At 42.7% G+C, this 13,515-nt stretch overlaps 1 protein-coding gene across 1 annotated transcript in view; it reads left to right on the top strand.

Moving 5' to 3' along the window:
• Positions 1 to 13,515, top strand: part of TRPC5 (transient receptor potential cation channel subfamily C member 5) — a 132,994-nt gene that overhangs the window by 80,543 nt on the left and 38,936 nt on the right. The window contains exons 3-5 of the mRNA XM_049644201.1: positions 100 to 436; positions 2,074 to 2,213; positions 7,024 to 7,346. Of these exons, the coding sequence (XP_049500158.1) occupies positions 100 to 436; positions 2,074 to 2,213; positions 7,024 to 7,346 (800 nt within the window). The remainder of the gene's footprint in view (positions 1 to 99; positions 437 to 2,073; positions 2,214 to 7,023; positions 7,347 to 13,515) is intronic.

The raw sequence follows: 13,515 nt of genomic DNA, 5'->3' as shown, positions 1-13,515 counted from the left end.
AGGCCTCTTCTGGGGATTGGTCACGTAGCTGTATTATGAATGTAGACTTCCCCCTGGACACCCAAGATGCCTAACTTGTTCTCCTTTTTTTTCCCCCAGTTTGTTGCTCAGCCTAATTGCCAACAGTTACTTGCCACTCTGTGGTATGACGGCTTCCCTGGATGGCGACGGAAACACTGGGTAGTCAAGCTTCTTACCTGCATGACCATCGGATTCCTCTTTCCCATGCTGTCTATAGCTTATCTGATCTCACCCAGGAGCAACCTTGGGCTGTTCATCAAGAAACCCTTTATCAAGTTTATCTGCCACACAGCATCATATCTGACCTTCCTCTTCATGCTTCTCCTGGCTTCTCAACACATTGTCAGGACAGACCTTCATGTACAGGGGCCTCCCCCAACAGTCGTGGAATGGATGATATTGCCTTGGGTTCTCGGTGAGTCAAAGAAACCAAGAGCTATGGGCAGAGTGCCTGTTTCTCCTGTTTAAATAAAGTATTGGAATAGGCAGTTGGGCTGGCCCTGAATTAGGACATCTTTTTGTGCAGTGGGGAAGCTTTGTGGGGAGTTTCAGAAATCTGGTGCCTTCCTCCCCAGGCTCTGATCACTTAGTATTGCATGGTCCACAGTGAGATTGGCAGTGACCCCACGGCCTAATTCTGTTAACCTAACATCTTAAAATACAAGACACTGCCTGTCAGTTGGTTTAGAAGGAAAGCCAAGTATCAATCAGAATGGGTTTCAGGTAAGCTAGTCAGGCAAGTGCTGATCAGTCTATTCAAAGCCCTTCCTAAAACTCAAGGGCACTTGTATCTGCTGCTTTCTGTGGCTACTCCACACAACCCCAGTATTATTCAGGGTCTACATCCTATATAGATACAGATTCCACAGTCAGGAGAGGAACCTAGGAAATTCACACCATCCATGGTAAAAGTAACTTTACCCGTAGTCTCTAAGCATAGGTAGATTGCACTGGATCCTCCAATGCATCACTATCCCCCCGGTTGTTACTACTCAAACTCTAATATGCAAATCAGCAATATTAGCATCATCACCTGGGAACTTGTTAGACATACAGAATCTCAAGTCGCACCCTGGATCTATGGAATGAGAATCTGCATTTCAACATGATCCCCGGCTGACTGACATGCACCTTAAAGTCTGAGAAGCACTGCCACAGCCACACCTTTTACTGGTTTCCCAGTTCTAAGGTTCAGGAGACATCTATGTCACCAGACAGAATTCCACAAAACCCACACACACACACACACACACACACACACACACACACACGCAGTGAAAGGAGAAAGGAGAAAAAAGGATTCTAAATTATTTTGGGTCCCTGCCCGGGTGGCTCAGTCGGTTGAGCAGCTGACTCTTGACTTCAGCTCAGGTCATGATCCCAGGGTCATGAGATTGAGCCCAATGTCAGGCTTGGGATCCTGCTTGGAATTCTCTCTCTCCCTCCCTCTGTCCCTCACCCCCGATCATTTGCTATCTCTCTCTCTCTCTCTCTCTCTCTCACACACTCTAAAATAAATAAATAAATAAATAAATAAATAAATAAATAAATAAATAAATTTGGGCCCCATTGCCTAGCTTCAGGCTCAAAATCCAGTAATTTGGTCGACGGTCAGCTAGCTCACCTCAAAACTTACCGAGTTTTCCCTCTAGCACATGGTAGAAACTAAGGACTACAGGGTAATCTTGACCTAATTGATCTGTTAATGAAATTAATAAATTTCCTACGTCAAAATGGGAAGAGGGTAGAATCAGGCACCCCAAAATTGCAACAACATCCCAGTAACTATAACAACAGCACTAAAAGTGAATAGCATCCAGAAAAGTATAATGTACAGGCATCTTCAGGTAAAGCCTATTAGGTCTGGCAAGTTCACAACTGAGAGATGAAGTAGGAAAGAAAAAGAGCTATGTTATCATTACCATCTCTATGGGCTTCACTCCAGTGATCCCAATTCATTCATTGTTTCCATCTGCCTTTACTTGGGAGAATTGTACTGTGATGTCTATTCTGACCCTGTCTATAAATAAACCTCTTGCCTCCACTCTTCAGGTTTCATTTGGGGGGAGATTAAGGAAATGTGGGATGGTGGATTTACCGAATACATCCATGACTGGTGGAACCTGATGGATTTTGCAATGAACTCACTCTACCTGGCAACCATTTCCTTGAAGATTGTGGCCTATGTAAAGGTAACTTGGAATGTCTGCCATTTTTCTCAAGCAATGATTTGGGTTACGTTCAGCTTCAGCACTGGGAGCATACAGAGCTTAGGGGAAAAGTGCTGATGACAGTCCGATCCATGCGGGAAAGTACCATAGAAACAGACATTCTTTCAAAAGTTTGTAAGCAGTGTCCACCTAAGCAAAGAAAGTGGAGACTAGAGCAATTTACAAATGAATCTTTAGCTTCTTAAACTCTGACAGTAGAAGGGTCTTCAACCACCCACCCATCCAGTCAGTGTTTAAATCCTCTCTACAGTATCCTTACCAACAAGATGGGGCACCGACCCTTCCATAGGTCAGGGACAGGAAACTCACTGAATTCCCAATCTCCAAAAGCCTCTCTCCACCTTTGTCACTTCATTAAAAAGTGCTACTTTATGTTTTTCTAATATTATTCTCCCTGTGACACATCCATTAATAATCCTTCTTCCCTGGGGGGTCAAACAGAACAAAGCTGCTCTTTTTCTGTAATAGTGCTTCCGGTGTGAAGTCATCTCTCCCTAACCTGCTGAGTTGTCTCTTCTCAAAGCTAAGTATTCACACTTCCCTCAAGTGCTCTTTATATGACAGGTAGCAGAACCCTAGAAACTTCACTGCAGGAGACAGAGATCTTTAATCATCTCTGCCTCCCTCATACTTTCAGCACGAGGATGATCATTCAAGCTGTTATAAATCCAGCTTTTTGAGTACCACACTCAACCTATGCCTTCCTACCAATTCAGATAATGTACACACACACACACACACACACACACACACAACCTTTATGCTCTTCCCACACAATGTACAGCCTACATTATCCTGAAAAATAGCTTCATGTCCAACATCTCACACTGGGTAGTCACAGGCTCTGAGTTCAGATTTGGTGCTCATTAGATAATAGAATGGCTGTGCTCCTACCCTGAGTTGAACTTCTCCAGCATGGGGAAAAGCTGACAATTCAGTCTCCGAGATTGTCTAGTCAGTCATGCTTTTTGGCACTAAATCCCACATTAAGGAGTTTTAGAATGGGAATATGGCTGTCCCCCAAATCTCCAACAACTTATTTTTATATCCCTAATATGCATATTGCATAAATTTTAAGACCTTGGGAGTTAGTTACGTGGAGCATGAATATTGAATGCAGTCATGAAACATTTTTGAAAGAATCCTAAGAGTATGCCTTATACTTGTGGTGATCGCTTAACACAGACTTACAACTTCCTTACAAGAAAAAGCTGGTGAGGAAAATGTTTGAATCTCTGGTTAATGTGCCTGGATGAAATCCATGTCATTCTGGCACTCTGCTGACTAAGTAACACTGTTTGCTTCAAAAAAAAAGTCTCTTCCTTTGGAAGTGGTATTTATACACTGGAGGGACAATAGATTATCAATCTAGAAATTGGTTGGTTTTGTTTGAACAGGAAAGTTTAGAATAAACGATCAAGAAAAGGATTTCTCTTAGGGATGTAAAAATGTGTCTGTAGATGCCCGACATTAGATCATTTTATAACCTGTCCAGTTTCACTGGCAAAGATTCCCAGGAGTGAGAACCTCCCCAGCACAGAGTGTAAAGATAAATCAGCTATACTCAGCTGACTAAATGCTCCTCAACTGACAAACACTTAACCCAAGGGAGACATTTACCAAGAAGTTGGATTTCTTCCCAAGAAAAAAGAGAATTGACAAAGCATGACATGCCACATGCAGATTTGGATTTGCAATGAGAAATTACAAATAGTCTGGTCCACTCACCCACAGAGGCACACTAGTCTGAGATGAACTTCTCCAAGTAGGCTGAGACAACCTCTATGAGGTAAAGCCTCAAAAACTGGTCTCAAGGCTACTTGAAACACTTCAGATCACTATGGTACTAAGGCAGTACAGAAATGCCATGGGATAAGCTGACCTCAGAGAAGATCCTTTATTAGAGCAAAAACAATGGTCAATGATACATGTACTCCACCACACGTGGTCTGCAACAACAGAAATGAAAAGACACATATGAAAGCACTCAAAAGGAATAAATACACATAAGATTGGCCCTCATTGCCCCCAGATAACCCTACAAATGGAAAATAATTGTCCTTTTGTCTTCTAAGATGGTTCCACCTGCATTTCTCCCACCACTACCTTACTACCATATGTTCAAACTAAATTGAAACTTTGACAGCCATTGAGTTGTGGTCCTGTCTTCAACCAGTACTTGGCTGAAGACAATCCCCGACTCCATCCTTATTATTGTTAAATGCCCACATTAGGCTGGCTTCCTTCATATTTTGCTTTTGAATTGACAGAGTGTGATGTACACCGATCTGAAAGACATGGAGGTCAATTTTCAATCTGCATTCTATCTCAAAGAATATAAGAAAAATCACTTGCCTCCTAGTCACTAACCCAAGAAGCAGGAAGCCTGAATGTAATCCCTGCTCTGACACAAGCTGGGTTACCATAGGCCATCCTTACACCTCTCTGAACCTGAGATTCTGCCTCTGAAAAATAAGCAGATTGGACTAGATCAGTGGCTATCAGCCTTTTAATTTTTTCCATGAAATCACATCTTGAAGCTAAAACTTATTCAGAACTTCAATGTACTGAAGAGCTCAAAGACTGAATTCCAATTGAGGACTCAATCTTCCAGGCCCCCTCTATGGCTCCCACAGTGGCTACCAGTTGCCTCTACTGAACCTTCAGGCTTCAAGGAACACAATTTGAAAACCATTTGTGTTAGTCCAGGGGCCATCAAACTATGGTCTGCAGAACAGATTTGGCCTGCTGCCATATCCACTTATTCACTTACTCCCTATGAGTTCTCCAGGGAAGAGTTGAGTAGTTGTGACAGGGACCATAGAGCCCACCAAGCCAAAAATGGCTAGTATCTCACCCTTGACAGAAAAAGTTTGCTGACCTTTATGCTAAATGAGCTCAACCTTTACGCTAAATGAGCTCCAAGTTTGGTCCCTGCTATCACATTCTATAATATCTGCCTCCAAAGATATATATGCAAAACATAGATTTGCCATCAGGATCACTTTTCACATTTCTGAATGTGCTGCAAATCCAGACGCACTGTCCCGTGGGCAGCAGACTTCCCTGTGCTTACAGTTGTGATTGTGGAGGGAGAAAGTCCTGAATTATGAGCTGTGCGTGCTCCAGTTGATAATTTCCAGTTTTACAACATAGGTCTGTTTCGTTATCAGCAGTCTCCATCTCTCATGTATAGCTCAAAACTTTTAAAGGCCTATCTAGCATATGTGCTGTGATATCAACCAACATTTGAGGGAACATTTAGTAGAGACAACGTCCCTCTGCCTATCTGGACCTCAGCTCCTCCACTTGTAAAACAGACATGGCAATGCCCACCCCTCACGACGACGCAGCCAGTGGGGGGTGTTTTTGTTTGTCTTTGGAAGGGAAAATGCAGAGATACAAGATTTGGCCAAGAGTGTATGAAACGGATTAGCCACCTAAAGTTCATCTGAAACAGAAGCACAAGTGTGGCAGGGTTTCTCCAAACTCCTCTGACAGTGAAGAGTATTGGAAGCACGCAAACGATGCTAACGACACCGGCTTTGTCAGTTGTTGGAACTGAAGCACATTTTAGAAATGCTAACAATATAATTTGGCCCCCAAATGCAACATTTTCTCAGAGAAGTTGTTTACATCTAGTCCTAAGAAATTGTGATATTTAGATGAGAGCTCAAGGCAATATGCTTCAGATTGAATTCCAGGCAAAATCTACTTCTGTCTTGGGGAAGTTAATAAGCAAATTCTTATATTTCCATAACATCTCTCCTTATGGAATACACACACTCTCACATATGGATACATAACCACAAACATGTGCGGTGATTAAGAGTAGATATTATCCTCATTCTATGGTGAAGTTGAGAGATACAGGCAGTTTTAAGTTGACAAAGCCCCATTTGGACCTCGGGTCTCACAACCAAGCCATCTTTCTATAAAACTATTTCCAATGTTCCGGGAGCTAGAAGTCCAGGATAGGGCTGAAAAACGGGCAACCAATGCCAGAAACACTGGCTTTTTCCCCTCCTTCAGCCCCCGGGTTCTTCATTTGCCCTAGAACTTGAACAAGCTTGTAGGGCTGTCAAAGGAACAAATACATGCATACATCACCGTGTGGAGCGGTACTAAATTCACTACCTGGAAGGTTGACATGCTATTGGTGATAGTATGAAATACATTACAGACTGCTGAAGTTCCACAGGAAACTGAATAATGACCCTCTAAGATTGCTCTAGCAGTCCCAGACTACAAGTCGGCAAAAACTCAGGAAGAACATTGCACACTGAGGAGGCTGAACCTGTCCCTTGCCCTTCAGTGACTACAGGTTGTCCGTGGTGCTCAGAAGAAAATGGGGGATTGGGGAGGCAAATCTGATTTGAAATCTCATTAAGAAGCAGAATAATTTGTCCCCACTACCTTGGGCATGCCAATCAATGGCTCTGTTCCAGTGACACTCCTCAACAATCTGGTAAACTTTTAGTTAGAAAATGTCTGTTGATAAACCACAGGTGGTTACTCCAGATGATGGCTCCAAACTTCATTTTTCTCTGTGTATATTCAGGGAATATATTTGGAGAGTGGAAGGAAAAGAGTTATTAGCATCATATATTGATTGGGGGGGGGGAGGAGACAAATAGTGCCATGCATGGGGTCTGTTGTATAAATGAATGATGCTTACCTTGGTGGCTTTATTTAGGTGCAAACAGGAGAAAAGAGGGAAAAGTTGAAAATGCTCACTGTACCTCTCATCTTGTGCACTTGTTTCTTTCAGTATAATGGTTCTCGTCCAAGGGAAGAATGGGAAATGTGGCACCCGACTCTGATTGCGGAAGCACTGTTTGCAATATCCAACATTTTAAGTTCGTTGCGTCTCATATCCCTGTTCACAGCCAACTCCCACTTGGGGCCTCTGCAGATCTCTTTGGGGCGCATGCTGCTTGATATCCTCAAATTCCTCTTTATCTACTGCCTGGTACTGCTGGCTTTTGCCAACGGACTGAACCAGCTTTACTTTTACTATGAGACCAGAGCGATCGATGAACCAAACAACTGCAAGGGAATCCGATGTGAGAAACAGAATAATGCCTTCTCCACGTAAGACCCCCCCTCTCTTTTTCCTTTTTCTGCTTTCTCCTTCTTTGCTCCATTTTCAGTCCACAGCTTTGTCACTACCTTTTGACAGTGCACACAAAGCTCACTCAGGGATCAACCCAAAGGGTCTGAGGTAGAGAGAGGGCCTTCTCTGGATATAGAGGCCTCGGAGAGGAAGCAGTTAGGTAAGGGAGGAAAGCGACACACACATGCACGGGTTCCCAGGAACTCATCTAAAGAGTTAGTTTTGAATTATTTTGGTAGTATCTCATATTTTTAAAGGAATTGATGGGAAGGGGATAAATAATTCCTCATTCAAAAAAGCATCGCTAACCAAGGAAATGAAAGAGCAAGGCTATTCCTCTGAACACATGATTACCAAAGCTAACTTAATTATTCTGAATCAAGAACAAAGGAAAAGAAAAGATCAGAAATATCTTAATGCATCCTGGGATATGGTGATTCATAATAAGAAATAAGAAATATTGGGGATTGTATATGAATAAGAAATATTCATAATAAGAAATCAGAAATACATATTTCTGGCACAGAGCTCCCAAAAGCCTTGGAATTTCCTAAGGGCTGAGAGCGAGAACAAGGGTGTCTTTTCTTATGTTAAGGAAGTGACTTTTGACCTCTACCTAAGGATGGAAGCTGGTTGCCAGGGGAATCAACCTTGCAACTAGAGGGTTCAAACATTGGGTCCAACCCCTCAACCACCGGGGAAAGGAGAAGAGCTGAAGATTGAGTTCAGTCACCAGTGGCCAATGAGTTTAATCAATCATGGCTGGGTAATGAAGCCTCCCCCCAAAACCCAAAAGGACAGGTTTTGGAGAGCTGCCAGGTTGGTGACCACATGGAGATTCGGGGACAATGGTGCACCTGGAGAGGACATGGAAGCTCTGCACCCTGTCCCCCTACTTTGTTCTATATGCAGCTCTTCTATCCGCCTGCTCCTGGGTTGTATCCTTTTATAATAAGCCAATAATCTAGTAATTGAAATGTTTGAGTTCTGTAGCCACTCTAGCAAATTAATTGAACCCAAAAAAGAAGGTTGTGGGAGTACCTAGTCTATAACCGGTCAGTCAGAAGCACAGGTAACAACCCGAACTTGCGACTGACATTTAACGTGGGGGATAAAGGGGCAGTCTTGTGGGACTGAGACCTTAATTCGTAGAATTTGAGATTATCTCCCAGTAGTGTCAGAATTGGGTTGGATTATAGGACACCCAGCTGTTGATTGGAGAATTTGTGATGTGCGGGGAAATTCTCCCCACACCCATACATTGGGTTCAGAAGCTCTTAGTTGGCATAAGAGAAATGGGATTTGCTAAAAGAGCCCTGAATCATGGAAACACGTTATTAGGGAAAAGAAAAGATAAAAGTCACGGGTCATGAAATTGGTTTGTGATGTCAGCTAGGGAGAGAGCATGTAGAGGAAAAGACAAAGAGACATCTAAAAATGTGACTGTGGGATCACAGGGGATTTCTGCATACTTAGTTTTGCTTAACTATTTTCTAAATTTCTCCATATTGTGGGATTTTTAACAATGAATCATGATGAAAGCTTTTGTTTTAAGAGAAAAGTGTCAAAAGCCCATTGCTTGCTTCCATTTGCAGAAGACCCTATACAGAAGACCCTATAAATCTAGGGGTGCTGGGTGGCTCAGTCTGTTAGGCGTCTGACTCTTGATTTCAGCTCAGGTCATGATCTCATGGTTCATGGGATTGAGCCCCGTGTCAAGCTCTGCACTGACAGTGTGGAGCTTGCTTGGGATTCTCTCTCTCCCTCTCTCTCTCTGCCCCTTCCCCATTCACTCTGTCTCTCAAAATAAATAAATAAACTTAAAAAAAGAAAAGAAAAGATAAAAGGGCAGGAGATGATGAGCCTCTGATCCCTGGATAGCTACCTAGTCACCCACAGTGTGAAACTTCAGCTGTGCTGCGGTCAGTTACTCAAGGTAAAAGTCAGCAATGGAATTTAGAAATGATAGTGTTCGAGATGAAGTTTTTTTTTCTACCCTCCAAAGGTTCTTCTGGCTGGTCTAAAATTAAATTGACATGAGACAGATTAATAGGAGAAAATCAAATTTAATTTCGTATGTACAGAAACCCCACATACATGAGAAGTTCAAAGACAGAAAGGAAAAAGGAAGTATATATGGCATCCCGAGCTAAGGAATGGGATAGAGGCCTGGGGTTTCAAAGGGTGATTCACAGGACAGTAAGAAGAGTAGATGTTTGGCAGTTGTTTGCCCTCCCATACAGAAGGATCACTCAGATAAAATTTATCTCTGGTAAAATTCCAATTTAAATTCTTCTAGGTAGTTAAAAGAGGGGCAAAAGTTTCTCTTGAGCCTTCCGGGTCTTGATTGCCTTCCGCTCAAAATAGCTCAGATGCCAAAATGGCATACTTTGGGGAGACTTGTTCTAAACCGCTTCAGTAATAAACCCAACTCTTAAGAAGGAGTTAGCTCATTGGATATATAAGGGAATGCAAAATAAGAAGAACTATGCTAAACATACAATCCCTCGGTTATTATCCATAATAGCTACAATGAAAGTAAAAGAAAAGTGCTGGGTTGGGCCTTGATGCTAAACCAAGCTCAGATTTAGGTCAATCCGAGTTTGGGTCACTAGCCTCAAAGCCAGCCCTGAAGGTAAAAATTGTACAGGGACAACAGAAGGCCCCTATAAGACCTCTGGTCACCAAAAAGGTAGTCAGTGTGGGGGAGGGCAAAATCAAGAAACTATTGAAACCAGAGACTATAAAGAATTTTTTTCATTTCGTAGATCAGTATCATCAATTTCCTGAAGAACCTTTGCTAAAATAGATTATGAGAGCAACTAATTTAGGGGCTGTGTCTTTGGTTTTCAAATCTGTGGAGTGAGTGGAAGGGCATGTTTGGGTTGATATAGGACCCACAGTTCACGACTGAACAATCACAGATGGCTATATGTGATCCAGATACACAGGAGGTTATTCCTAAAGGGAACGACCAGCCTGGTTAACTGGATAAAAGTCACTGTAGGGTCTGTTTACCCCGAGAAGGGGGACTTCTCAACTCCCCCTATGAATGTCAAGTGGAATACCCCAGATGAAGCCACTAACATGCCTCATACACAAGCTACGTGGAACTGAGCTTAAGATGACTGTGATATTTGCCTACTGAATATATATGCCCATTACCTGGGTCATGGTAAATGCTGTGGTTAAGGGGTCTCTTTCACATGGGCCCCACATATAACCTTACTGCTGCAAAACCAAAACACAGTCTGGGAAGCCTTTGCCAATTTACGGTCTCAGCTTTCCCTCATGGGTCTTAATAAAAACATTAGGTTAATTAACAAGAGAATAGGAAGAGGCCACAAAGGTGGAAGCTTTTAAACAGTTTTTAAGGAATGAGGTGAATAAAGCAAATATTGGTAGGAACAAAAGAAAGAGGAAACAGAGGAGTCCCAGGGCTCATCCCACAGGATGGAAACCCTTAGATGGTTATTAAGAAATGAGATGAATAAGACAGACATTGATAGGGTTAAAGATTTTAATACAGCACTATCAAAGGCCAGGAGGGCCAAAGGAACTCTGTGATGGTCCCCCCAAATTAAAGGGCCCCAAATAAGTCTACTCTATTTATCCCAATTTGGAGAATTTTAAAAAGCCGGAGGGCAAAAATTACAATGAGAAACCTGACCACCAATCATTTGGGGAAGTGTTTGGGCAGATTAGTCAAGCTAAAGATTGACAAAAGGCCCAGGGTCCCTTGGCTCAAGAGTGGGTAAAATGGTCAGAGGGTGGAAAAGAGACGTTTCCAGGCCCCATTAATACAGAAATCCTCCTAATGCTGGTACCAAAACCCATTGGTGAAGCCTTGACTCAGGCTGCAATGGATTGAGACAATATAAATATGTAAGGGTAGGGCAGCTGGCTGGCTCAGTCAGTGGAGCTCATAACTCTCGATCACAGAGTCATGAGTTCAAGCCCTACGTGAGGCATAGAGCTTACTTAAAAAGAAGTAAAAAAAAAATGTAAGGGTTGATAGGATCATAAAAGATGGAATGTTTGAGCAGGCTTTATGTAAAAACATTGTGTCTCCTTTACCTAGATGTTTTTATGGGAATGGACCTTATGTCTGGCTGGGGAAAACTTCCACTACCTAGTATTATGAAACCAAAGCCTGTCAATGAAATCCTAATAGAGACTAGAGGTAGGAACACAAGAGTGGATGGAATTAAGGTAAAAGTTTGTAGAATGGGTATGTTTGAACAGGCTCTATGCAAAGTGGTTGCATCCCTTTTATCTGATTGTATTGTGGGAATGGACATTATATCTGGGGAGTGTTTCTCCTACCTAGTATTGTAAGACAGAAGGCAAGTAAACCCACCCTTCAAGCAATATTAATTGGGAATGCTTCATAAGAACCAACAAGATTGCCTGAGTCCACACAGTGTGGAATAAAAGCTGAAATGCTGGCAGGGACAAGTGCTCTGTGCCGTAACCCAAGAAAAGCATAGACTGGGCTTATGGTAAAAGCCTGTGTGCACCTCCCAGTGACAACTGCACCCCTTTCACAGGAGCAGGCTAGAAAGGCAACAGGCTGAGGGCAAGGTTCGAATCAATTCGCCTTCTGAGATTAATTTAAGGTTTCAGGTGGGCCAAAGGGCCCACTGATCAGAAATGTCTCCCTTTCCCACTTGGGATGCAAGAGACAGCTCAGGATCCTGTCCATGTCCACTGCCTCCAGACGCATGGAATTCCTATACCTTTTATTTATAAACTCAACATCTATTTCTTTAGGACCTTCAAGCCTCCAGAATGGCTTTTATTTTTCTGACAGATCATTGTTAGGAGAAACAGACGAGAAGAAAATAGGCACGTGACAGGAAATTTGTTAGGTTCCAGGAGAGGTCTTGGGCTTACCCAAGACTCAGTGTCCTCTAACTTGTCCACCTCAAACCCCAGTTCTGGAAAGTGCCACTCATTACCACTGGTGTTCACAGTGATGACTCCAAGGTCATGAGAGGGTTTTAGTCATTAAAGTATGATACATTTTTCTCTTTAACCCTATAAACTAAGGCAGTTCAGTGAACTCAGACATTCTAGAAATGTGCTCAATAACAAAGGCCAGGGGAAAAAAAAAAAAGAGTTTCTTTGCGCCCAAGTTTGCACCAATAGAGAGGGGAAAAAACAATGCTATGTAGATTACCCCTATTATTTGTTTCTAGCAGCATTTCCTAAAATCGGTTACAAAGCACCATAGTTCACAGGGATGTTAACAGACCAGACATAATAGAAAAGGATATATGATCCAATGAGCTTGGAAATGCTAGGACAAACTTTCAAAGGTTTCTTCACTGCAGGTCTTCGCAGAGACATTTCATTTTGGATACACGATGTAGGGAAAGATTTCCCCAAATGCATTGGCCAGGACGATGTACCAATGAACAGAGTTTGAAAAATGTTGGCTCACTCCAATGCCCCTTTTGCAGCACCCACCAATCCCCCTCCATTAGGCTACACCTCCTGCCTCTCTCCTCAGAAGGGGAAAAATCTCGGATAGGGAAATCAGACTCATGTGAAAGGGAAAAGAGGCCAAAATGGGTTGACAAGAAGATGGTGCTGTTTTGGTTAAGCCAACCAGGAGTGTATAATGACAACTGGTCACCTTGCTAGTGCCTCTTGACTAGGACCTGCTTCCTCTCCTGCATTACTCTAGAGGCAGAACTCGCATCAACCTGTTTTCAATATAAAGAGCAATTCTGTAGTAGCTTGAGCACCAGGAGACTGCATGTGTTCACATCAAAGGGTTTAACAGGATTGAACATCTGAATGCAAGGTGCCTTCCAGGAGGCCAGGTCCCCTGCCAATTACCCTTTCAATGTGAACTCTGCTGAAGAAGTTTATGAAATGCCTTCTTGCAAGTTTGTAGTCATTATTAACACCCCGGTTGCCAACTGACATTTTGTTCCCATCGCTTGCCCAGCAGGGACAATTGACAAGAATGGGCACCTGGTATACACAAAAATTATACCTTGGGGCATTAGGTATGAAGAAGCATTGTCATACTAGGGCCAAATCAGCAGTAATGTTACCTCCACTTTTCCTCTAGGTATCAATTTGTTTCCTCCATAGGGGTCTGACTCAGCGTTGTTTTCTTTTAAATACCTCAAC

Source organism: Panthera uncia, chromosome X (genome assembly GCF_023721935.1).
Source record: "Panthera uncia isolate 11264 chromosome X, Puncia_PCG_1.0, whole genome shotgun sequence".
Lineage (NCBI taxonomy): Eukaryota > Metazoa > Chordata > Mammalia > Carnivora > Felidae > Panthera > Panthera uncia.
Note: the sequence above shows the minus strand (reverse complement) of the source record. Positions and strands in the feature narration are given on the sequence as shown.